Source organism: Taeniopygia guttata, chromosome 14, assembly GCF_048771995.1.
Source record: "Taeniopygia guttata chromosome 14, bTaeGut7.mat, whole genome shotgun sequence".
In the NCBI taxonomy this organism is placed as follows: Eukaryota; Metazoa; Chordata; class Aves; order Passeriformes; family Estrildidae; genus Taeniopygia; species Taeniopygia guttata.
In genome coordinates this window covers 4,779,894-4,806,078 of record NC_133039.1, presented here as the reverse complement: position 1 = coordinate 4,806,078, position 26,185 = coordinate 4,779,894, and the positions used below count along the sequence as shown (strand labels likewise).

Genomic DNA, 26,185 nt, shown 5'->3' with positions numbered 1-26,185 from the left:
CAAAACCACTTCCAACCCAGCCTGGAACACTTCCAGGGATGGGGCAGCTATGGCTTCTCTGGGCATCACCCTCACGGGCAAGAATTTATTCCCAATATTCCATCTAACCCTGTCCTCTGTCAGTGGGAATCTGTCCCCCTTTGTCCTCCTTGCCCAAAGTCCCTCTCCATCTTTCTTGGAGCCCCTTTAGGCACCGGAAGAGTCTCTAAGGTGTCCCTGGAACCTTCTCTTCTCCATCCTGATCATCCCCAGCTCTCTCAGCCTGGCTCCATAGGAAAAGTGTTCCTGCCCTTGGAGCATCTTAGCAGCCTCACTCCATGCTCTATGTCTTTCTGTGCTGAAGATCCCAGTGCTGCATGCAGCGCCCCAGGTGGGGTCTCAGAGAGTGGGGCAGAGGGGGGCAGAACCCCCTTCCCACGTCCCAGCCCTTCCTACATCCTAACCCTTCCCCAGTGCCGATCCTTCCCACAACCTGATCCTTTCCCAGCACCGACCTTCCCCCAAATCCCAACCCTTCCTACATCCTGATCCTTCCCTCATCCTGACCTTTCCCAATACAGAACCTTCCCCAAATCCCGACCCTTTCCCAGTACAGACTCTTCCCTCATCCTGACCTTTCCCTCATCCCAATCCTTTCCCAGTACAGAACCTTCCCCAAATCCCAACCCTTTCCCAAATCCTGACCTTTCCCAGTACAGACCCTTCCTCAAATCCTGACCCTTCCTCAAATCCTGACCCTTCCCCAGAACTCTATCCTTCCCCTCATCCTGACCCATCCACAAATCCCGACCCTTCCCCAAATCCTGATCTTTCCCAGATCCCGACCTTTCCCCAAATTCTGACCCCTCCCCAAATCCCGACCCCTCTCCAAATCCCTATCCATCCACAAATCCCGACCTTTCCCAGTACAGACCCTCCCCAAATCCCGACCCTCTCCAAATCCCCATCCATCCCCAAATCCCGACCTTTCCCAGTACAGACCCCCCTGAAATCCCGACCTCTCCCCAAATCCCGACCCCTCTCCAAATCCCTGTCCATCCCCAAATGCCGACCTTTCCCAGTACAGACCCTCCCCAAATCCCGACCTTTCCCAGTACAGACCCTCCCCAAATCCCGACCTCTCTCAGTACAGACCCCCCCAAATCCCGACCCTTCCCAAATCCCTATCCATCCCCAAATCCCTATCCATCCCCAAATCCCTATCCATCCCTCACCCGCCCCTCCCGGTCCCGCCGCTCCGCTCCCCGCCGGTGCCGCGGGCGGTGCCGGTGGCGGCCGCGCGGGGGCGCCGCTGCGGCGGTCGCTCCGCCCCGGCGGGACGGGCCGGCCCGAGGTCCCCGCGCAGCCCCGGCGGCTCCGGCGGCTCCGGGCGCTGCCGCCGCCGGGGTCGCGCCGAGCCTGCCCCGCTCCGACGGTGAGTACCGGGGCCGCGGGGGGCAAGGCGGACCCTTCCCCAGGGACCCCCTTCCGTGGGGGGCAGATCCCCGCTGTTGCGTCCCCGGGAGCGTTTGTTTCTCGTCCCCCGGGAAGCGGAGGCGGGAGGAGCGCGGCGCTCGGGGCTTGTCCGGTTGCCGTGGGAGACCCGCGCTGCCCGCGGAGCCGCACCGGGCACGGCCGGCGGGAGGGATGTGCCGGGAACTGCAGCCCCCGAGGGTCCCCGTCCCATGGCCGGGAGCACGGGGAGCCTTCCCCACACTGCCTGTCCCCGTGTCCCATCGCACAACCCTTGGGATCATCCCCGTTCCGTCCCCCTTGGGCTCCTTCTCCCCACTGAACTCTCCTTGGAATCCGTGTCCCCATTCCGTATCCCTCGGGATCTGTGTCCCCACTGCACGCTCCTTGGGATCCTTCTCCCAGTCGCACGCCCCTTGGGCTTCTTCTGCCCCTTGCACACCCCCTGGGATCCCACTCCCCACCCAATACCCCTTGGGATCCTTCTCCCCGCTGCATGCCCCTTGGGATCCCACTGCTGTCCCACACCCGCCGTGTCACCTGCATTCAGCTGCCTGCCACCGTGTTGGCACCCCGGCCGTGGCAGGGAGGTGATGACACGATCTGTGTCCCTGCGAGGCTGGAGCAGTTTCATGCTGAGTTGTAACTTTAGCAGAGAAAACTCAGGGGAGTTTGCTACTTGCTTGGGAAGTGCTTATTTTCAGCTCTCTCCAGGACCAGTTAATTATCGCAGGGAAAAAAAGAAAAAAGTATTGCTAAGATCTTATAATTAGGCAGCCTACGGAGTCTGTGGAGCTCGGGAGGCGGCAGAAAGCAAATGCTCTTTGTGCAGGGTTTCTGGGGTGTGTGAATAGAGCTGGCCGGGCAGAGGGCTGGCATTTGCGCTGCTGCATTACCGGAGGGCTGGTGCACGTTGGCGGCTCAAAAGACCCTACAAAATAATTACAGGGGAAAAAAAGAAAAAAAAACAACCAACAAGAAAAGACAACCTGCTAACAGGACTCCTGTTGTCCTTGTGGAATCAGACTGTTATAATAGCGATAGGTGCCTTTGGGACCAGCTGTTGGTGTTTGTGGGACCGGGGCTGCTTTTCCATCCTATTTGAGCAGCCCCGGGGCCGCGGGGTCCAGGCTGCTGCAGGGTGCCCGCTGCTAATAATAACGTGGTAAGGAGTTTACCCTCCCTGATCCGGCTAAAGACGGCACCGAGGGAGCCGCGGACATCACCAGGCTCCGATCCGCCCCGAGATGAGGTGGATGGATAAAACTCGCCCAAGGAAAGGCTGGGCTCTGGAGCGGAGTGGGGGCTCCGGGCAGAGCGGTTTGGGTTTGGGTTTTGCCCCAGCAGCCTCGGCTGTGGGGATGGGATCTGCAGAGAGGCAGGATTTGGAGCAGGGGGAGGATTTGGAGCCCAGGAGCGCACGTCAAAGCCGCCGCGTCCAGGGCGTTCTCATTTCCTTTGCTCTCCGAGTTCTAATTTGTTCCACATTGCAGTGCCGGAGCGGCCTCTCCCTCCACTTGCAGCATCCAGGCTGCGGTCACTGCCCTTAGTGCCAGGCTGCCACTCCAGAGGTTTCCATAAAAAAAAAAAAAAAAACCCACCACAAAACAAAAAACCAAAAAAAAAAACCACAAAACAAAACAAAACAAAAAAAAAAACCCCACCAAAAAACAACAACAAAAAAAACCCCAAAAACCAATCACACCAAAAAACCCCAACAAAACAAAACAAAACAAACCCCAAAAAAACCCCAAAAAACCAACAAAAAAAACCCCCCAAACCCCCCCCAAGAACCCCCCCCAAAACCCCAAAAAATCCCCCCAAAAAACAAAACAAAAACAAAAAAAAAACAAACAAAAAACCCAAAACCAAAACAAAACCTCAAAAAAACCCAACCAACCAAACAAAATCAAACAAAACCTCAAAAAACCCCCAACCCAAACAAACAAACAAACACCCCACCAAAAAACCCAAAAAACAACAACAAAAACCCCCAAAAAACCACAAAAAAACCCAAACAAAAAAAAAAAAAACCAAAAAACCAAACCCAAAAAAAACCCCACCAAAGGCGGAAAAACAAAAAAGAAAATAAAAGAAAAATTTCAAACAAAGATCTGAGGAAACAGCTTTTCTGGTTCTTATCCTGGAGTGGTTGTAGCTGAAATCTCACCACCCATCCGTGTGCTGGGGTGAGCCCTGGGGAAATTCCAGATGATTAAAAAGTGTTTTAATAGTGTTGTTGCTCTTCCCCAAAGGGAATAAGATGACCTGGTAGCTACAGGTTGATTGGCTTGATAGCATCCCCCCAGGGAGAAGAGGGAGAAACCTGGCTCAGGCTTGAATTGATTAAAGACTTCAGCACCAGGAATAAATTCCTGCCATCCAACGTGGCTGTATGGAAAATAACTCCTGCCAAATAGAAATTATTTCAGTCTCCAACATGAGAGGTGACTCTCTGTCTGTAATACACTTCTGAGAAGCAGCTGAGTTATGGGAGGTGATATTCTTCTAAAAATCTGCACTTTCCACTATTAAAAAAGTCAATCCAGTCCAGTATTTAGAGCTGACATTGCACAGTGTCAAGAAAGCTGGTATTAAATAAACGTGATCCATTTCCAAGGCAGTTATCAGGGAGATTATCACTGCTGGGCACTGCGAGCTGGTAACATGGGCTTGGTGTTTTTATCACTAATCTGGAAGAAAGGAGATGGAAATGATTTCTGGAAAAACCTGGATCTGACCCAGAGCAGCTGAGTGTTAATGGTTTGTACAAATCCGGGTGGTAAGCTGAGTGAGAGAAGGGCATCCTAACTGGAGCAGAATGGAACACGGAAATCTTTTACACCCAAAAATAATAACTGTGGCTTTACGTGGTTTCCTGTCCCTAATCTGGATGGTAAATTTTCAGCTGGAGCTGCCTGCAGATGCTGGCAGAGGCAGCACAGGGGCTCACCAGGCAGTAGTTTGGGGGGTCGCTGCCTGTCTGTCCCCATTTCTGCACTGGAGAATTGAATTTTTTCAGGATAATGTGATATTTGTCTCTGGGGAAAAAAATAAATAGCAGTTATTTGTATTTCTGGTCAGATCCAAATTTGGGTTTATGGCAGCCAAATCCAAACTTTCCTTCTCAGCAGAGGGGATGTGGAGTCCGAGGGGAAGGGACTAAGGGGCTGCAGAAAGGGTCTTACAGGTGGAGAGGAGGGGGCCATCCAGTGAGTCCACTAATCAAACCAAAGAGGAAAGAGGAGGGCTTGGCAAAAGCATTTAAATACTCTCACAGAGGAGAAAATACACGGTAACCAAAAGCTCGTTATTTGAGCAGAGAAAAGATGGCAAGAATCAGTATCTGGCAGCTGAGGAGAGACTCACTGGAAATAAGGCAGAAATATTTCACCAGGAGGAGCGATTAATCACTGGAAGAAACGTGGAGCAGCAGAGGTGGGGTCAGCACCACTTTGCCTTTTGCATCATGCCCTGCAGAGTTTCTCCCACAGCCCCAGGCTGGGCCAGCACTGTGGACTGGATGGAACCACTCCAAGGCCCTGATTAGGTGATTTAATTAGAGGATGATGCATTTATCTTTAATCACGGTGGAGCCATGGAAAAGAGTAGCTCCTGTGCCCTGATGGCTCTCTCCAAGGAACACCCCTGAAATCCCTGGTGGCACTTGGCAGGTGTCTCTTTTAGCCTTGTCCCTGGTGACCTGTGGTTGTGTTCTTGCAGATCTGTGGTGGGAAGGTGAGGGGACAGTGCTTGGGGGCTCTTCTTCGTGTCCAGCAAAACAAAGTGAGATTCAGGAAAACAAATCTCAGTGAGCATCCCAGCATGCTGCAGCTGCTGGGGGAAGCAGCTGGTCCAGGGCTTGCTTGTCCACCTGGAGGGTCCCCAACCTGGCATCCTTGGGGACATGGGTGCTTAGGAGAAAGAGATGAAGGACACGGGGCTGTTGCTGGTTCCATCTCCTCCCCTTCTCCTTTCCTTTCCTTCCTCCTGCTTCCTCTCCCTTCCTTTCCTTCCTCCTGCTGTTTTCTCCCTGTCTCCCATGCAGTGGGGTAGGAGCTGTTGGTTATAGGGGGTAGAGACGTGGTTCAGTAGCCACATGCAAACATCAGGACCGTGTTGCAGAACCTCTGAGCTTTCCAAACCCACCACACTGGGAGCAGCTGATGTCCGTGAGCAGCCCAGGACCTCTCCTCCTCTTCCTCTCTCAGAAGCGTGACAGACGCCTGCCCAGGATGATGCACAGCGAAGGGCAAAGATTGTTTTGAGAAGGAGGATGAATGGAAGGGAAAAAGGCACGTGAGAAGGATGGCAAAGTAGGGAGAGGCTTTTCCTGAGTGCTGGGTGGGGCCCTGGGAAGGAGCTGCTCACCCATTTCAGGAGCAGGAACCTCAGGCTGCAGGAAAGTCCCCGGTGCTCGCAGAGTCACTCGTGGTGGTGGAAGGACACGTGGTGGCCACGTCAGTACCACGGGCATTTGTCGCAGCTCTGCAGAGCTCAGACAGAGCTGGCTGTGGAAAATAGCTGGTTTTGGTGTGGTCACTGCTGTGAAGAGGTGAGGGATCCCTGTCAGATCTCGCTGGGAGGCAATCCCAGGCTTTGACTAATCTGTGTGTGCCCGTTAGAGAGAGAACATCACTGAGTGCTGGAGAAAGGGACTTGGAAAAGTCTGGAACGTGCTCCGTAGCTGCAGGCTTGTGTCCTTCCAGGGAACTGGCCTGCAGTGAGAAAAGGGCTCAGCTGGACTGGGGATATCCAGGAGCACGTGTCCCACTGACCTGCTGGAAGGTGTGACACTCTTGCTGGCTTTGTCCCCAGGCAGCTGCGGGCAGCTGGAGCATAGTGGGGCTCAGCGGGATGGCACCTACCAGAGATTTCCTCCTCCTCATACCAGAGATTTCCTCCTCGTACCAGAGATTTGCTCCTGGGAGGAGATGCCGGTGGGTGTCCAGCGTACCTGAGCTCACGGATGTAGGAGGAGCCCATTTCATTATCATCTTATCCTGCCCATTAGGGGGATTAAGACCGGGTGTGTTTTGTTGTCTCCAGGAGAAGGCTGTGATTTCTCAGGTCACCCAGGCTGGTAAAATCACACCTGTGCTGCTCTAGATGCTGAAAATTGAGGTGACCAGGCTGGTGCCTCCTCCTCATCCAGGCTTCTGATTTTTTCCCGGTGAAACGTCTTTGCCCCTGAACTCTGTAGGAGCTGCGCTTGATAGAAAGAGCAGACAAATAACTGAGCTATAAATAACACATTGAAAACCAGGCAGGGACCTGCAAGAAGGGAGGATGGCGTCTCTGTGATGTGGGCTTGGAGGAATGATTTTGCCACCAGGAGATGGTGAAAGGTTTCTCTTTGTGCTGGGGGTAGTTCAGGGTGGAGGAGATTAAATCCACGAAACCAGTGATTTGATGACAAAGTCTTTTGCGTCCTTGATGACAAGGTCCCTTAGGGACTCTGGGGCAGTTTTCCTCCTGGTCAATGCTAATGAGGGCTGGCAGGGCCGTGCTGTTCCTGAGCCTGACTGTCTGCCAGCACCCTGATCTGCTCCCCAGGTCGGGGCTGCTGCGGCACTCCCAGGAGATGTCACCCAGCAGACATCAAGGGATGTCCCCAGGGATGTCCCCAGCGGGAGCAGCAGCTCTGGGCTCAGCTGGAGAAGGAGGAGTAGCAGTGTGGGGGGAGCCAGAGCCCCAACCCCATCCCTGCCTCAGTTTCCCCACTTGCAAAGTGGGAGCAGGAGAAGCCTTACCTGAGCCAAATAAGTTGGGGTGAAGTTCTGGGGCAATGTGAAACACAAGGTCCTCAGCCCCGCTGTCCTGTGCCAGGACTCCTGCCCTTCAGCACACCAGGAGTCAGTTTTGGAACCAGCACGCTGGGGAGAAGGACAAACCCCAGCATTTTCACAGTCTTTCTGGGGCTGGGAAAGGGGAAAGGGGTGACTTTGGGATGCAGCAGCATTGCAGGATTACACAGCTCCTTAACACCTGGTGCCTCAGTTTCCCCATCTGCAGCATTCCCTGGGTCTCTGGCTGTGGGATGGGGGGATGCACATCCTGCAGCAGCCCTCCACGCACGGCTGGGAGGTGTTTCTGGGTTAGAAGGTGACCTCTTCCTTTAGCAGCAGGGAGGCTCTTTTTTTCCTGAATTAGATGGTGGTTTGGAGGCTGTCCAGGCCCGACATCACTGCCTGATAGTGCTGAGTTTGCTCCGAGCCGGGGCTGCAGCTGTGGCACCTCACGTGTGCCCGGCCAGGAACACCTGGATCACCCCAGCTGCTGCATCCAGGTGCTCTGATAGCTGTGGATGGGACATTCTGGGGTTCCTCTGTGTGTGCAGGGAGTTCCTGCATGTTGTAGATCTGGAGGTGAGGGGCTCCCCAGTTCTGTCCCAGCCAGGAATGCTCAGATTGCCTTTCCAGACCTCCCCAGCCAGCAGGTCACAGTGTGGCTGTGGGTCACCAGCAGCAGGAAATCACCAAGTGCTGCTGCAGCCAGGATGGGATTTCAAAGCCATCTGCAGATGGTGACAGTGACATCAGGCAGGAGTGCTACCCCCCTAAATCCAGAAGTGATTTGTGGTTCCCAGTCCGCTCCAGTGGCAGCACTGGGAGCTGCCACACGGCCTTGGCCACATCTCCTCCAGTCGCTGCCCACAGAGCAGCCCTGCCCAAGGGCAGCCTTGCCAGCGATGCCACCCTGGGCCTGAACGTCCTCCACAAACAAGCAACAGCCAAGAGATTTGCCGGAGTCAGGACATTTTTAGAAAGGCTAATTAAAGCCCATTTTCACCCTGTGCCTCTCGCTGAGCGAAAGCATTTAGCAGTACCTCAGAGTGAGTGAATTTGCACTTGAGCTTTCTGTTTCACCTCTAAAAAATGGGATTGCTCCATAAACTCGTTAGTGAAAGTACCTCCTGATGCCTTGGCTGCTGACCAGGATGGGCCCCGCCAAGTCCCGCTGGGCTCTGCTCTCCTCACACTGCATTTTGCTGGGGTAAGAGGGACCTTTTGATGGAGAAATATGGGGCTGTGTTTTCAGGGACAAATCCATCCAGAGGTAACTGTGCTGGTGCCGAGGAGCTCAGCTAAGCTTTTCCACTGGTGTTTTGGGTTACACGAGGGAAATGCCCTCCCTTGATCCATCACCTTGGAGGTGACAGTGGCTCCTCCGTGGCCACCTGCTCGCTGTCCCCTGCTGCACATCCAGCCTCCAAACCACTCACCTTCCCCTTCTTGCTCTTCCCTGCCCAGCTGTGCTTCGTGACCACCTCACACACCATGTTTTATGGGCCGTCCTCCAGCATGGCTCCGCCATCCAAGAACCGGCTGAAGCGCCAGAGCCGCCTCTTCTCGCAGGTGCTGTACCGCACCCTGAGCTACAAGGACCGCAGCTCCGCCTCGCCGGCCGCCGAGGACGACCCGGCCGAGCTCTCCACCCAGCTCTCGGCCCCTGGCATCCTGAAAATCTTCGGGGGCAACATCTGTGCGGGCACCAACTACAAGAGCGTGCTGGTGACGGGCAGCTCGGGCGCGCGGGAGCTGGTGAAGGAGGCCCTGGAGCGCTACGGGCTGAGCCAGCTCAGCGCCGGGCAGTACGCGCTCTGCGATGTCATCGGCCGCTTCCAGGGCCCCGAGAAGCAGTGGCACACCGAGGGGCTGAGGGTCCTGGCTGACCACGAGAAGCCGCTGCTCATCCAGGACCTCTGGAAGCCCAGGGAGGGCTTCTCGCGCCGGCTGGAGCTGCGCAGGAGGGTGGAGGTGGAGGAGATGGCGGCCAGGGATGTGGACACCACCACTGCAGGTCAGAGCTGGGTGTGGGATGCACCCCCAGGAGCCCTCCCACAGCAGAGGATTTCACACGTGGTTTGGGTGCAGGGGGTGCTGCAAGTGGGAGGGTGGCCGCATTTTAGCTGCAAGGCTCCTGGGTTGAGGCAGCACTCAGCACTCTCCTGCATCAGTTTGGTATCTGTCACCTCAAATATTTACCCCAGGCAGTTTAGGGGTTAATAACAAACCCTGGCCATGGCTGGGGAGCATCAGGGAAGAGCATCAGTGCTTCCTGCTGTTCCCATCAGTGAGGCAGCACCATGGCATCCTCAGCTTCGTGCCTGGCAGAGCACTGCCCTGCTCCCCCTGCATCCCCATCTCCCTCTGGGCATCCTCCAGGCCTGACACCCTGGGCAAATCGGCAGGAGCAATTAAGGAAAATGAAAAGCTAATGAAGAGAGAGCAATGTAGGGCAGGAGAGCCCCTGCAGCGGTGCCTGATGGAGGCCAGGGCTGGCAGGAGGAGATAAGTGCATCATTAGGAACCAGCAGGTTAATAAGTGACCCCAGCACACAGTAATGAAGCTTTCCTCCTCCCACCCTCAGATAAAAGCCCTGTGAGAATGAGGGCAGAAAGGTTTAAAATCAGATTTTTAGTTGCACAGTGTGCTTGCTGGGTCAGACCTGCTGACAGAGGGGTCTGGACCAGGCCCCAGAGGCGTCAGCCACAGGGTTTTGCTGGGGCCCTGATGTTCCTCATGTGTGTTGGAAAGGGCTTTTACTGCCAGAACTGAACTGGTGATGATGCAGGATTACTCTGTGTGCTTGGCAAAGAAGAGCCAAGTTTCTGTCCCACATCAAGGGGGGCACAGCTCCTCTCCCACCCATCCAACAAAGGCTGGAAAGAACCGTGGCATGAGTGAATCCAGCCATGGGCATTCTGGGGGAGAGCAAAGGCAGCTGGAGCCTGTCCAGCTGCAGTTTTCAATTGGGATTTCACCTGGTTCTTGAGGAGACAGGGCTACCTCCATGCTCACCATGGCTACTCAGGGAGGGGATGCCACAGCTGCTCCCAGCTCATTGCATGTGGGACACAAACACAAAGAGGTGGCTCCTGCCAGAGCCTGGGCCAAGGAGGTGGATGCTCTGCTCTTCAGCTCTTCCTCCAGCCAGGATCAGAGAGATGTGAAGCACTTTGGGAGAGCAGCAACTCTAAAACAGCTTCTGTTGAAGAGAGGGAAGGGCAGGGGCCACGTGGCTGCTCCCTACAGGAGCCCAAGGTCACATCCACTCGGCCTCAAATCCTCCCCCTCGGATGCAGAGAGCAACTTTCCTCCCCACGAGCTGGTCCTGGGTGGGCTGGGAGCCGTGGGAGTGCCAGGCTCCCACGCAGGCAGGGGAAGCAGCCCCGAGCTGGCCTGGGGCTGGCACCTTTGGTCATTTCTGATTGAGGAGCAGCTCCTGACATGATCCTGTGCTCTGGATCTGGAAAGAAGCCCGTTATGCTTTCGTTATCACTTCATTTGTTTCAGCACTCCTGGGTGGGGCTGTGGAAATTCTCCATTTTTTAATCTTTGGGCATTTTCCATAGCTGACCAAGCTCTTCCAAGACAGAAGCTACACCCGCAGTCAGGCTGTCTGCTCTGCAGAGTGCACAGCCCATAGCTGTCTTACCTGGTAAAATCTCACTCCTGCAGCCCTTTCTTTTGGTGGCACCAGGGGCTCTGTCACCGGTCTCATCCTGGGTTGCTGTGGGGCTGGGATCACCCTTTCCCACCTCATCTACAAACTGCCAGGAGTGAATGTGAGTGACACAGCACCCCAAAAAGACACAAAACTCCTGTTGTAGGGGGTATTGACCATGAGTGCCCTCCACCAGGGTCACCCTTGTCACCAGGCTCAGGCTGGCAGAGGTCCCCTTGCTGAGCAGCAGCTGCATGCCCAGGGTGGTGAGGCACTGGTGTGGAAAACACAACATCTGTGCAATAACAAAGGGACTTCAGGCTTGCAGCTCCCTCAGAAAAAAGCAGAGGGATGCTAAAATCATCCCCAGGGTAATACTTGCAGGCCCTTCCTCACACAGGGCATTGCTGGAACAGCAGGACTGGGACCACTGGGGTCATGCAGGTGCATCGCTGGCTGAGGGAAAGGCTCCACATCCATCCATGACCTGTTAGCAAATAGCTTAAGAGTTTTATCTGCTCACTTACCCATTATCCTAATTAGTTTATTAGCTGCTTCCCACTGGGGAGGACAGTGCTGGCTCCTCATGCCACTAATTAGCAGCACAGGTGGAGCCTCTCTGCAGCAAACGAGGCAGCCCCTCTCTCCCTGCTGTCCCCAGCCCTGCTCCTTTTGGGGAGCACAGAGGCAGCAGTCATGGAGATGCAGGGAAAACACCCACAAAGGTGCTGGAGGGAGGTGCAGCACTTGGCATCTCAGTGGCATTCATTTTCCAAAATACCCCCATTTTGTACCAGGTCCTGCCCTGACTGGAGCTTTCCCAAGAGGCTGGAGGCTGAACTGCACACACAGCTCCAGAAATTTGGGATTTAAGCCTATTATTCTAAAAGATGCTCTGGCAAGTGCCTTTGAGGATCTGGCTTTGATATACCTCAGCACAACTGCATCCAGGGAAGATTCCCTGCAGAGTCTGCAGAGCAATTACATTAGGAAGGACTAGCCTGGTCTTAGTCCCTGTTGTGTACGTTCAAAGCATTTCTTCTTTCCTGGGGCCCATGGAGTTATTTGTTGATTTATTTCTCAGCCAGGAAAAGCGAACTTCTTTCCTCAGCTGAAAAGGAGGCAGATCCCAGCCAAGATCCCAGGCACCACAACTAAAAGTTTTTCCCCTGGGTTGCAGGATGTGTTTAGAGGCAGCAGCTTGGTGGGCTCTGGTGGATGCTGCCCAAGGGGTGCCCAGCTCTCCCCTGAGGTGCCATCCAGCCCTGAGTTAGGATCTGATTAGTGAGAGATGCCTCTGCCTGAACTGAGGTGCAAACGAGACAAATGTTGAGTAAGTAACACAGATTTTATTAGCAATCAATGTGAGGTAGAGAGAAAGAAAGAAAGAGAAAAGAGGGAGGGCAGAGGCAGAACTCTTGTTTTGAGCTGGTGGTTTCTTGGGCTGGTGGTTGTGAATCTCCCCCTGCCAGAATTGCCTCTCACCCAGTCAGAGCTGATTCAGCACAGTTGCTGAGTTGCTTCTATTAGTTTCTTCCTTATCTTGGGAGTTCTGCCAAGTGTCCTCGTGGCCTGTAAATTCTGTGTTCTTTGTGCCCACTATCAGTGGTACATCCTTTTTCCCAAGCCTTGTCATCCCCCTAGGCCTGAGATCATTGGAGCTTGTCCAGCCCTAAACTTTAACAAGGCCTAACACCCCGACAGCAGTACCTCCTTTCTACAGTCCAAGTCCTGGCTATCCAGGGAGGAATGTGATATCTGGGGATGCTCTTTAACTCCTTACATGCTGTTCCCATCCCAGTCTCCATGTGGATTCAGCAGCCACTGGCTCTGCCCTGGCCGTGCTGCACTGGAGATGTTCAGACTGAGTTTTGGGTGGGATAACCTGCACATGCTTGGGAGCAGAAAACAGTACCAAAGGATGAAAAAACCTAACCTAGTTTTATGGAGGGACTTTGTTACGCTCAGGAAAAGAGCTGTGTTTATCTTTCCAGCACAGCCCCGGGGTTAGTGGGAGCCTGTGACGGGGGCTCTATCGGCAGTGAAAAAGCAGCTTTTTCCTACACAAAATAAATACAGAAGCTTCCTTTCCCCTCGATAAGGGGCTGGTGATGGCCTGTCTCTGCAGGCAGTGGGACCCCAGTCCTGGCAGGCCCTGCTCTGTCCCACTGAGCTCCAGGATGCTGCTCCCCAGGATCCGGCCCCACTCCTCCCGTGGGCTGCTCTGGAATCAGCCATCCTTCATCCCTCTGGCCATTTCCATGATGTGGGTTGGGGACAGGCTGCTGGGGGGAGCTGAGGTGACACGTTTGGGGTGGCTTTTGGCATCCCCAGCAGTGTGGCTTGTGTGGGCTCGTTGTTCTCCCTGGATGTCACATCCGCGCCGTGGCCGGGATGGGGACGGCAGCGGGGCCGATTGCCTTTTTAAGAAGGACACAGGGCACAGGACTGCTTGGGGTGGCTTGACTGTGCCTTGCCCTAATCCCAAGGCATGTAAACAGCAGGGGCTATTTTCTCCCTGTCCCACCCCCCTCCCCATCACCATCTCTTTGATTTTCCCAGCAAAGGAGCGCTCCATTTAAAACAAACAAACAAAAAAATGTATTTCAGAACCAGCAGCCCATTCCTCACCAAATAAGGCAGATGATTTATTTTTTTGGGTCTGAGATTGTGAGTGTCCCTTTAAGCAGCCCTGGGCACCAGGATCTCTGCTTTTCCGTCCCCAAATCCCGCCGGCTGTCCCCAAATCTCGCTGTCCAAAGCTCAGCTGAGCCAGGAGCAGGGCTCTGCCTCTGGTGCTGCACCGACAACGCTGCACTGCTGCTCCTGCAAGCAAATCCTGTAGGTTTTTTCCCTCTCTTCGTCCTCCCCGAATGCCAGTGACCTGCTCCCAGGAGGCTGCCCAGCTGAGGTACGAGCATCACCCCTCGGTCACAGAACTTTCTGTTTTTCCTGCAGAGCCCAAGCCACGCACTGAGGGACCCACCAGGACCCCCCCGGCTCTGGGGGTGCTTTTGCAGCTCGGCCAGGCCTGTTTATTCACTCCAGCTCCTGTTTGTCTCACAGACAGACAGCTCTGCCCGAATTGATGCTTGGGAGAAGTTAATTACAGCTTGTTCCTGCTGCAGCTGGGCTCCACTGCAGCTCCCATATCTGGCTGATGCTCTGGGGAACTGGGGGGGTCCCTGCGGTCCCCACTTGCTGCTGGTGACTGAGTGCTGAAGGGCTGAAAGCCGAATCTGGGCTCTTTATTTTTTTTCTTTTTTCTTTTTAGCAAAGATTGAGTGAAATTTCTTTTTAGCAGGGATTTCCTCTCCCCCCAGCCCTGCAGCGTGGCCGGGGCAGATGGGGGATACTATGGACCGGCTGCTCTCCGTTCAGTGAGGTTTGGGGGCCAGGGAAAGCTGGGACACCCCCTTTTTTAGCGGTGGCATTAGGACACTCAACTCTGCGCGTCGGTGTCTTGGCGTCACCTTTCGGGGAGGGCAGAGGACCGGGGACATCACGGCGCAGCGCCGGGAGGGTCCAGCCGCTCCATCCCCGCCGCAGCATCGCTCCGGCCGCGGGGTGCCGCGGTGCTCCGGGGGGGCTGCAGGGGCTGAACGCCGCTCTGTCTCCCCCCCAAATCCCCGCAGGCATCAACGCCCAAGCGCGGAAGCTGCAGCGGCACCGGGCGCGGGGGGCCCGGCGGGCGGCGGGGGCTGAGCGGCGCGGGCCCCCCCCGGCCCTGCGGCGGAGCCTCAGCGAGACCAGCCTGGGGACACCGGCACGGCGGGCTGGGAGCGGCGGAGGCAGCGGGGCCCGGCTCCAGCGGCACTGCTCCACCCTGCCCGGCAGCCCCGCGGCGGCGCGCAGCGGCGGCGGCAGCATGCGGTACTCCCTCTACCAGTCCCCGCACCTCCTGCTCCTGCAGGGCTACAGCCAGCAGCATGTAAGCACCGCGCCGCCTCCTGCGCACCCCCCTCCGCTTCCCTCCCGCCCCACAGAGCCCCCCCGAGTGGGGCTGCTTGCATGGCCGGAGCTGCTGGGGTCGGGGGAGGTGGTGGTGGTGGTGGTGTGTGTATGAGCATCCTTTAGGAAACGGGATTGGGACTTGCAGCCTTGTCCTCAAGTCTGTCCCCAGCCTGTCCCCAAGTACGGGGGACACGGAGGCAGGAGCCGAGGCCACCTGCAATGCCCCAGAGGGATGCAAGGTGATCCCCGAGCAGCATCCCTGCCTCGGCCCAAGGGAGCCCTAGTCCTGCGGGTGGTGGCTGAGCTGCCCCGTCCCTTGTCCAGCTGCTTCCTCAGTGGCAGATGGAATCAGAGGCTGCAAGGAGAGCAGCGTGTCCGCGGGAGACACTTAGAGAACTGCAAAGGACGGGGTCGGCTCTTGCAGTTAATGGCTACTTTGTGCCCACTGAGTGTCCGGCTGTACCAAGTTTTTGGCAGGGTGACACTGGCATTGCAGCCATCCCGTTAGTGCTGCTGGGGAAACTGAGGCACGAGGTGGTCCCCTGAGCTGCCTCGGGGTGTGTAGGCAAGCTGCAGGGAAAGGCAGGGCCAGGGGTGGATGCTCTGGCCAGGGTCCCACTGTCGCCCTGGGCAGGGAGTGCAGGCATCGCTGCAGTCTGGGGGGAGAAGGTGGGAAGGAAAAGCAGCTGCGGAAGGGATGAGGGGGAGAGGTGAAAGGAGGGCTCCTTCTGTCCAAAGCAGCCCCATTTACTGCATACCCAAAGTCATTGCACCCATTTATTGCCGTGCCCAAAGCAGGGATCGCTGTTGTCCTGCTTGGCAGCGAGGAGAGTAAAAAAAAAAAAAAGTTTTTGCTATGCAAAAGTGCGTGGGGGACAGCTGGGGACAGGCTGCAGCACTCACTGCATGGCAGGGAGCAGGGTGGCAGGGAGCAGGGTCCCTTCTCCCCCCTCCCCGGTTCATGCAGCATCTCCTGGCTTGGCAGGACAGCCTGGTGTACCTGCTGAACCGCGAGCAGCACACGGTGGGCCAGAGGACACAGGCGAGCAAGCCCAGCATCAGCCTGTCTGCCCCTGACATCCTGCCCCTGCACTGCACCATCAGGAAGCTCCGGCCTTCCCGGCACCACTCGGAGGAGAAGCTGGTGCTGGAGCCCATCGCCGGCGCCGGTGTCTCCGTCAACTTTGCCGAGGTGGCGCGGACGGTGGTGCTGCGGCACGGGGACCTGCTGTCCCTCGGCCTCTACTACCTGCTGCTCTACAAGGACCCCATGAAGGCGCAGCCGCTGCCGGCGCAGACCCTGCTGAGGCTGCGGGCCCTGCACCCCGAGGGTGCCCGGGTGTGCGGGGCCTGTGGCAGCCTGCTGAAGGAGAAGGACAAAAAGCGGGGCCCGTCACCCGCCGGCGGCCCCAGGACGCCCCGCAGGAAGCTGCAGCTGGAGTTCGAGCCCGCGGCCGAGGATGTGCTCCTGCGGCGCATCATGACCCTGATCGAGCCCGGCGGGGACGACCACAAGCTGACCCCTGCCTTCCTGCTCTGCCTCTGCATCCAGCACTCGGCCACCAACTTTGAGCCAGGAGACTTCGGGCAGCTGCTGCTCAAAGCGGCCAGAATGATCCAGAGGACGGTGTGGGTCAGTCAGCGGTGGGATGGGGTGTTTGTGGGGTGGGGGTGTTGCTCAAGCCCTCCCTGGGGGCTCCTCAGCCTGGTCTCTGGGGGCAGTGTGTGCCAGCCCATCCCACGGGTTTTCACCGTGCTTTCCCCTTCTCTCCCTGCCCAGGAGCGGACACGGGAGCTGGCTGAAAAGCAATCCCAGCAGTAAGTGTGACCCTCCTTGCTGTACCTCAAAAAACAGAGAGAATTCAACCTGGTTCTTCCTCCATGAGTGAGGGAAGTCCATGGCTGTCAGCCAGTGGTGCATGATGAGTTTTTCTGCTGTATCCCACACATTCTGCTCTCTGATCCTTTTACCACAATGCCTGCACAGAATGAGTGGGTTTGGAAAAGCTTGGGATGGAATAGGACCTGCAGCAGCTCTGGGGGTTTCTCTGATCCAACACCTGGCCAAGGCTTTGCACTTGTGGCTTCACCCCTGAGTGATACAGTAGGAATGTCCCTTATGCATGAGCCTGACCTTCCTCAGGCTGCAGACCCCTCAGTGGAGCTGAGATGGAGCTGGCATTGCATGTGTGCATCCAGGGGTGGTGGCACGGGGTGTCCCAGTGCTGGGAGAACCATTCTGGGACAATCACAGTGGTGCAAGGAGCTGTCTTCCCAGCCACATCCAAAATCCCGTCTCTAAACCAGTATCTGGAGAAACTGTTGGTGCTTGCTGTGAGCTCTCCTTTAGGTGAACTTCAAGGATGATTCCCAGCCCCTTCCTATAGCAGGAAAAAGCAGTTTAGCAGTTGAGAAATCACCCAGATGCTTTTTGCTTTATTTTTGAACAGCCCAGGGCAGGTGAGCTGGGTTTAGCTGTCCAGAGCTGGCAGGAGCAGCACATACCTCTGGGGAAGGGCTGCTCTTCACCATGAATATTTAGTACAGTTCATCTCCATTAGGGGAAGTCTCTCCCACCCCACAAAGGCCAGGTGGCTGTGATCAGCCTGGTCCCTACAGGGTCCCCTTTGCCACCCCACAGAGCAGAAACCACTGAATTTTTCCTTGTAAAAAGTCTTTCTAAGGGAAGTGCTGGGCTTGGGGGTGGGGGGATATGAAAGCTGTCTGGCATTGCCCCAGGCTGGCTGTTTTCTTCCCAAAAGCCTGAGTGGGGATGCTGAGGAGCAGTAAGTGTAACACCTGCTGTGTCTCCCCAGCCAGGACCCTGCCACCCTGTCCCGCTTCACCATCACAGACCTTCTCCCAGACCTGCAGCACATCATCTTCTGGATGGCCAATGCCATCGAGATCCTCTACTTTGTCCAGCAGAAATCACCCACCTACATCCAGAGCATGGAGGAAGAGCTGGACATCAAAGGTAAGTGTGGATGCAGCATCCTGCCTGTTTTCCCAGGCAGAGCAGCTCTGCTCTGCTAATCCCCAGACACAGGTGGTGGTCAGTGCCCTCGAGATGCTCCATTAACCCTCCATAATCCTCAGCAGCAGGGACATCTCTGCTGTGGGCTGGGGAAATCAGTGGGAGGAGCAGCCTCACATCCTGCCGTGGTGCTGCCCAGCTCCAGAGCCAGGTTGTGTTGTGTTCACACACATCCCCTGCCACCACAGCAGCTCGTGGTTAATGCCCTGGGGGGCTTTCTGCAGCCTGGATTTGCAGGTAGCCCTGCAGAACTGCTCACTGGTGAGCCTGTGTTAATGCCAGCAAAAGAAAAAAAAAAAAAGATTGAAAGGTATTAAACCAGCCTCAGGAACTTTCTGGTCTGTGCAAAAGGTTAAAATGTTCTTAGGCCAGGCAGGAGCTGCCAGCAGTGATGGGAGCTGGGGGGGATGGCAGGTGGGAGGCCACAGGAGCCTCTTTGCTGTGTTGAGGAATTCTGTGGGGATGATACAAACCTGGAAATCCTAATAACCCGCACCCTGGGAGTTTGGGGGTGTGGGTTTGCTCCCCCATCCTCCTCTCCTCCCTGCAGGCTCCAAGGAGTCTCTGTTCTCCTCCACCATCACGGCCAGCGAGGAGGCGATGACGGTGCTGGAGGAGGTGATCATGTACACCTTCCAGCAGTGTGTCTACTACATCTCCAAGGTACAGCGTCACACGGGGCCAGCACCAGCGTCCCAGGGCTGTGCAGGAGGGCTTTTTTTTTAAGCTTTTACTCCTTGGCAGTTGCACCACGCTGAGGTGTTTTCCTTCGGGCTGAAGTTCCCCGATTTTTGGTCGCAGCCCAGGAAAAGTATTGAATTACTGCGGCGTGTTGCCTTGTCTGCAGTGCAGCGGCTCGGGGGAGGTGTTTGGGGAGGGCTGCTTGGCCTGGAATAATGGTGTGATTCAGGGCGTGATGGAAAGGGGCCCCTGGACCGCGGGAGCCGGGAACAGAGCAGCAGTGTGAGGCACAGAAAGGCTGCCCTGTGCAGGACACCGGCACACAGAGCAGTGCCTTCCTCCCCTGTGCCCTCCTCCCCTGTGCCCTCCCCTTCCCTTTGCCCTGGAAGAAATGAGTGCAAAGCACTCTGCTCTCCTATTTAAGCAATATGGAAAATCATCCCCATCCATCCTGGATTTTCTTTCACCCTCGTACCCAGCTGATTGGTTGCTGCCCTGGTTCACATCAGGTTTTGCAGATTTTAGCTGGTGTCACACACCATCTCTTCCAACTGCTAAAAGTGACCAACGTGTTCATTTTTATAATTTTTTTTAACTTTTGCACTACACTGGAGCCCATGGAGGCAGGGGGTGAATAGGAGCAGCCTCCTGCTGGAGCAGCACTGGTGGGTTTGCTTGGCTTGAGGGGGTGAAGGGAAGGCTTGGCTCGTGCAAAAATAGCAAAACCCCAACAAACCGAGTCTGCTGTGAACTTGCTGCTCTCCCTGCAGTGTCTGTACGTGTCACTCCCTGCCCTGCTGGAGTGCAACCCCTTCCAGAGTGAGAGCCGGGAGAGCTGGCGGGGGACCCCCCCTCTGCCCGAGGAGCTCCGCAGGGTTGTGCTCATCTACCAGGCTGTGCTGGACCTGCTCCAGCAGTACGAAGTGCACCCCGAGATCACCTCCCAGATGTTCGCCTACCTCTTCTTCTTCTCCAACACCCTGCTCTTCAACCAGCTCCTGGAGAAGGGTCAGTCCTCCTTGAATGGGGTAACACACAGGGGACTGAGTTTTTGGGATGCCCTCCAGTCCATCCCTGTGCCACTTTAAGGGGTGCAGCAAGGAGGGGGCTGGAGATGGGCAGGTTTCAGCGTAGCTACAGGCAGGCCAAGCACAGACCCAGCTGCTGCCTCCTGAGTCCCCATTCCCAGGAGAGGATAAACCCCACAAGGATCCCATCCCATTCCATTGCCCCTTTGAGCCTGAGCAGAGAAGGCTGAGGGCAGTTAATAGGGGCAGCTCATTAATAAACCACAGCAGCCTGAGGTGCTCATTAGCCCTCATTAACGCAGCTGCCCCCATGTAAGTGCCAAGCAAGGTCCAGCCACCACCAGGAATTACAGCCACAGGATGCTGAGGACATTAACCCGGTGTAGGGGCTGGGGGATAGAGGGGCTGTTCCCTGATGTGGCTTTGATGTTCCCTGATGGATGCTTTGCCTCCTCAGGCTCCTCTCTGGGGTGCTACCACTGGTCTCAGGGGGTGAAGCTCCGGGCCAGCGTGCGGCTGCTCCTGGAATGGCTGCACGGCGCCGGCTTCGAGCAGCTCGCCCAGCAGTTCTTCGCCAAACTGGCCAGCGTGGCCAACCTGCTGGCCATGCCCGGCTCCCAGCTGGTGCAGGTGAGGCATGCCCAGCCCAGGGCTCGTGGCACTGGGATAGGCACGGGCAGGAGAGTGCTTGCTCGGTGTCCCAGGGAGTTCCTACACTGATGGAACCTGCCACCAGCTGCTCTTTCTCAGGGTCCCTGGGTGGGCAGTGCCCAGGAGAGGATGTTCTGGTTCTCTCCTCTTGCCCAACATCTCCCTCCCGTGCCCCCTGCAAGCTCCTGCTCCTCAGAGGAAGCAGTTTCTCACCTCTGCCGTGTGCCTCCTGCTGTCTCCTCCCACAGATGACCTGGCCATCCCTGCGAGCCGAGTTCCCAGCGCTGAGCCCTGCTCAGCTGCACCGGGTGCTGAGCCAGTGCCAGGCAGTGATGGACGTGGGCTGCATCTCAGCCTGGCAGCCCAGTGAGGAGGAGAGCCCGGCCACCTTCCAGCCTGGTGAGTCCTGCTCGGCCTGCTCCAGTCACATACAAACCAAACAGGTCATTCCCTTCCTCCTCCTGGGTGTCCTGTAGTACCTTCAGCAATTGGTAATAACCATAGCCCCAAAATTCAAATGTTGCAAAGGATGCAAAGTGCATGAGGCTTTTTTTGCTGTCCCAAGTGAGGGATGCTGCTGGCTCAGTTTCACTAAATCCCTGATCCCAGCTGGGAGACTGCACGTGGTTGAGAGCTGGGAGGCATAATAGGGGTGCAGCCTGAGCCAGTGCTAACTCCATCCCTCTGCTTTTCAGATGAGGTGCTGGAGTCCTTTGACAACCACCCACCCATCATTCTGCCCAGCGGGGGCTTCAAAGTGGACCTGGAGGTGGAGACGTTGGATGACAACATCTACAGACACCTCCTTTACATCCGCCACTTCCTCTGGAGCCTGCAGAGCAGGAGCCCCCACACCAGCGAGGGGCTGGGCTCAGCACCCCCAAAGGTAGCCTGGATCCCACGGGGGGGTTGTTCCTCTCCAGGGTGGGCAGGAGGGTCTTGGGTCCTTCTGCAGACCCCTCCAAGCCCAGTGCCAAGGACTTGCTGCCCTTGCCTGCAGTCTGGAGCTGTGGCAGTGCCCTCATGGAGAGCTTCTGGAAGGATTAGTGCTGCTAATCCCCCCGCACGGGGGGCACGGGAAGCTGAGCTGGAAGGACAGGATCTTCCCAGCAATCTCGTTAGGGAGGGAGGGGAGATGTCTCTGGGCAGTGCTCCCTTTCTCCCTGTGTGTTCCTTGTCTTCCCTGAGCTGCACCCTGCCTGTCCCCAGCAGCCAGGCTTGCACAAAAGCGCTAATTAGCTAATGCCTGTAAAGCACGGGGAGGGTGGTATGTGCTGTGGGTGCTAAGCTCAGCTGCCGTGTGGAGGGTGTCCCTCCAGCAGGTCCCCTTCTCCTCTCCCATCCTGTCCCCACTCCCTGCAGCACTCACGGGAATGTCCCCCCAGCAGGGACGTGACCAGGAGTCCCCTCCTGGCTGGCTGTAAACACCCCCAGCACGGCCCTGGCCACCAAACTGGGCTGTGGGAGCTGTGCTGGAAGCCAGGACAAGCCTGGCACTGTCTGAATTGTCGAGGCTTTGAGTGCATGTGGCAGCCAGGAAAGCCAACAGGGCGGTGGGGTCCAGGTAGGGAGTGAGAAGCACACGCAGGGGGTCCCACAGCATTTTCCTCCTTCTTAAGAAAGAGGCATGCCCGACGCCGGAGATCAGCGAGGGCCCGGCTGCCCCGCTGGGCAGCACCACTGCCCAGGAGGATTATTGCTCCTTGGGGGGCTGTGCCGAGCCAGAGGGGACCCCCCAGCCCTGCCTGACCACCAGCGCCTGCCCCTGCGAGCGCCCCGCCGGCGAGCCCCAGCTCCAGGAGAAGCTCCAGCAGCTGCAGCTGGGCAGGAGCCCAGTCCCCAAGGGCGGCACGGTGCCCCCAGACCCCTCCTGCCTGCTGACACCACCCACCACCCCCCTGAACTTCGACTGCGGGAGCCCGGAGTCACCGCAGGGCACGGGCAAAGGGCCGCAGGACGCCCGGAGGAACGGGATGAGCGGCACCAAAGGCAGCACCCCCGAAGGTACCCAGAGCTGGCGCTGCCCCGGGGCTGTGGGGCCGGGCTCGGGCGGTGCCAGAGCCGTAAGCCGCTCTCTCTGCCAGGCTGCTCACCGACCCCCTACGACTACCCCACGCCGGAGTCGTCCAGCCGCAGCTCTGCCACCGACGACTTCTGCTACGTCTTCGTGGTGGAGCTGGAGAGGGGCCCCATCGGGCTGGGGATGGGGCTGATCGACGGCGTGGTGAGTTCTCAGCTGGTGCCCTCACACAGCTGCAGTGGCACGTGTGAAATGTGGTTTATACCCCAAGAAAAGCCAGCAAAGAAGCTGATGGCTTCCCACGGGAGCTAGGCTGCTTCTCCTGGGGATGAGGAGGCACTGAGGGATCTCTCAGTGGATCTCTACTCGTAGGTCACCGTGCTGTACATGCAAAGTGCACAGCTGTCCTGCAGCTGGGAAGAGAAAACAGGCTAGCTCTCTTGTGGAAGGAAAATGACTCAGCCGAGGTCTTTCCTCCACCCTTCAGCGGTGGCAGGAGGAGCAGGGAGGCTCACAGGGTGTCAAAACAGCTCCTCCTTTGCATAAGGAGGAATCTGGCATTGTGGGGTGGACCATCCTTTTAAATGGCCTTTCACAGCTGTGCTGTTGGTCAGTAGGAAACAGCATCACTGAGCCCTGGGACAGCATGAGCACAACTCCCATCCCAACACGGCTGCAGGCTAAAAATGCTTTACTCTTAATTAAATTGCACAAGAGCAGATTGCCCCCACCTCTCCTTTCTGTGTATAAATTGATATAAAACTAAAGGACTGCATTTCCTTCCTGTTACTGTTAGCACCATCCCCATCATGTTCCCAAACATCTCCACGGTCCCACTTGCCCTCAGGCTTGGTTGTGAGCCCTGAGGGAGAGTCACCCTGCCTGGGGAGCTAGGCCCTTTGGGAACACAAATCTTGGTGTCCTTTTTTTCACTCCCTGCCTTCCCCTGCCCGCAGCACACCCCTCTGTGCTCCCCGGGGATCTACATCCGCACCCTGATCGAGGACAGCCCCGCGGCCGCCGACGGCAGGCTCTCCATCGGGGACCGCATCCTGGCTGTCAACGGCACCAGCCTCATCGGGGCAGACTACCAGAGGTGAGTCTCACCTCAGCAGAGGGCCTGGGCTGCTACCAGCCCTGCAGGAGTTATGTCAGGTCCAGGTTTCTGGCTGTTCTGCTCCAAGAGTTGCCAGCGCTGCAGTGCTGGGGATGCTGCGGTACCAGCGAGCTGCAGGGAGAGGAGGGACCTGCACAGGACACCAGAGAGGGGGGAAGGCTGTGGGTTTGGAAGAGGGATTATGGAGCAACAACTGGGGAGCATAAATGAGAACTAAACGAGCGCTCCAGAGGTGTGTCTCAGCAACACAGAGCTGCTGCAGGTTTCCTCTCGAAGGTGGTGGGATGGGGCAGCTCAGAGGCAGAGCCCAGGTGCCCATAGCACAGAGCAGCTTTGGGCTTGTTTGCCCTTGTCCTGGCACCACTAACCTGGAGGCCAAGCCCTCCACAAAGCTACAGGCAGGAGAGAAACAGCCCCTGCTTGTAGCCAGAGCAGCACAGGTGATGGTAAGGGGGTTGTTTTGTGACTTGGCAGGCTCCTGAGGGGCTGCCAGCCCGAGGGAGCCACAACTCACCTCTGCCCTGTTGCTGCTCCCTGCAGTGCTGTGGACCTCATCCGCTCTGGAGGGAAAAAGCTGCGCTTTCTGGTTGCCAAGTCGGACATTGAAATAGCCAAAAAGATCAGTTCCAGCTCCTCTTCCTCTTAGTCCTTGTGGTACAAGGATCCCGCAGCAGCTTGTGGCTACAGCTCTGGTTAAGGCTGACCTCAGGGAGCCTGGAGTGCAAGAGGGAGGACCAGGACTCCACAACAGCCCTCGATGTGCTTTTGGACACTTTGCCCCTGCACTGCAGCAGATGAAAGGACATGCAAGGATGGTGCATGCTTCTCCCACTGCACTGCCTGGGAGCATCATTCCTGATCCATTGCCCAGCCTCACCTTATACCCAGTGTCGTCCTGAGCTTTCCTGTTCCTTTGTCCCCTCTGGCAGGGGGAGGGAAGGGAATGCTCCCACCACGAGGACTTGTAGGCAGGCTCCTCTGTTCCTCTAGGCTGGCAGACCTGTGTAATATTTTATGCTGGCAGGCAGAAGGCTTGAAATACCTTTGGGTTTTGAAGCGAACATGTGAGGCAGGCCTGGACTGCACTGTGGCCACCTGAGGTGCTGGCACGTCAGGCTGGAGAAGTGTGCCCAGCTCTGGGGGTGGTGAAGGCAGCACAAGCACCCAGGAGTGGATTCCACATGGGATGCATCACCAGGAGTTAATTCCCCTAATGGAATTATACACTAGCTCAGGTGCCTTTCTGCTGCTGGGCTACAGCCCTGCTCAGGATGGGAAGCAGCTCCAGCGAAGGGCTGATGCCACCAGCAGTTCCTGTGAGTCCTGGGGAGAGCTCCCTGCAGAGGAGGACTCCCTTGCCCGTGCTCTGCAGATTCACTGCCCGGCTCTGGCACCACGATCCCGGCTGAAGGCTGCCAGGACTGACAGGAGAATGTTCCCACAGAGGATTGGTGCCACCAGGAAGCTGAGTGAGCCCAGCAGTGCCACCAGCCCAGGCAGACAAGTGACAGCTCAGCACCCCGTCCTGCTCCTCCAGCTTTGCCAGCCCATTGCAAGGCCACCCTGATTTGTGCCCTGCTCGGAGCATCTCCCGGGTGTGTGCTGCTAAATGCCGGCAGGTGAGGATGGACAGCAGGACAGAAGGACACTTGTGAATACCCCAGGAACTGCTCTGCTACCGAGCCCGGCCTCAGCTCAGCCGAGGGTTCAGCTCCATCGTGTGGCTGCCCGGGTCCCAGCACACCCGGCCTCCTGCCGCCGCCTCCCTCTGCTTTTAGCACCATTAACGGGATAAACCCGACCTCATTTCCACATATAGACAGATACTGAGACCTACTTTAGCCGAACCCTATTAAAACAGCCTGCAGCAAAGCCCTCCAGCACACCCTGCACGGTCCGGGCTTTGGCAGGGGATCAGATACTCACATGGCATCTCACAACAACAGTGCTCAGAGGATTGCGATGCTAAAGCAGGGCTGGCTTTAACTACACCTCCCTGCTGCAGTTTTGGTTCCTGAGCTTAGTCTTGCACGTCACAGGAGAGAGATGTCAGAACTCCATGCAAGGGAAATGCTCCACTACTGGATTTCAGTGCAGCCTGGATTGCTTTTCTAGGCAAGATGGACCAGGCACCTTCTCTGAGACATGAGTGCCTTGCTGCTCTGCTGGGCCACGCTCACAGCCCTGGCCTTGGGTGCATCTGGGCACTGGGGCATCCTCCTGCCACTGACTCAGCTCTACCAGGCAGGTGAGCAAAGGCTCAGGGCTCCTGGTGATTCACTTCACTTTCAATCAAGTAGGTATGCTGGCCTGTCATCCTCCACAGAACTTGAAATGGGCTGCCTAAAGCCTCTGGGCAAACTGCATGCACTCCTTACTCCCCTCTGCCCCGGAGCCAGGGCTTGGGGTGAGGCTTGGTTTGCACTAGACATTGCTGGAGCTGCATCCTGGCACGTTCCAGCGGTACCAGTGCAACCCACTGAGCACCCCTGGAGCTGGAAAACAGCCCCAGAGCTGTGTGTCACTCATGGTGCAGTCAGGTATTGAAACAGACTGTAAATAAACCCTGTATTTACTAGTGTGCATGAGGGCTGGCTTCTCCCAGGAGGAGCAGTGGGATGGACTGCGTTCCCTGTGTGTTAATATGTACAGCTGAGATGTGTATAAAGCTCCGGTGCAGATATTGAGCACAGCATGGCGCCTGTCGGACACGGTGGATGTTAAGAAATGCTCTGTGTCAACAATAAACTGGATCAATAAACCTCTCTAAGCCCTGCTCTGGCAGCTGTCTCTT

The 26,185-nt window shown here is 56.7% G+C and overlaps 1 protein-coding gene across 1 annotated transcript; it reads left to right on the top strand.

Annotated features, from left to right (window-relative positions):
* The first annotated feature begins 1,316 nt into the window (after positions 1 to 1,316).
* On the top strand, positions 1,317 to 26,175 carry RADIL (Rap associating with DIL domain). The gene is made up of 15 exons (XM_030284566.4): positions 1,317 to 1,414; positions 8,706 to 9,255; positions 14,539 to 14,834; positions 15,843 to 16,490; positions 16,638 to 16,675; positions 17,674 to 17,834; positions 18,445 to 18,557; positions 19,346 to 19,583; positions 20,061 to 20,233; positions 20,503 to 20,653; positions 20,950 to 21,140; positions 21,874 to 22,258; positions 22,339 to 22,478; positions 23,231 to 23,370; positions 23,932 to 26,175. The coding sequence occupies exons 2-15, from the start codon at positions 8,733 to 8,735 to the stop codon at positions 24,035 to 24,037; spliced, it is 3,303 nt and encodes a 1,100-aa protein (XP_030140426.4). The 5' UTR covers positions 1,317 to 1,414; positions 8,706 to 8,732; the 3' UTR covers positions 24,038 to 26,175.
* The last annotated feature ends 10 nt before the right edge of the window (positions 26,176 to 26,185 follow it).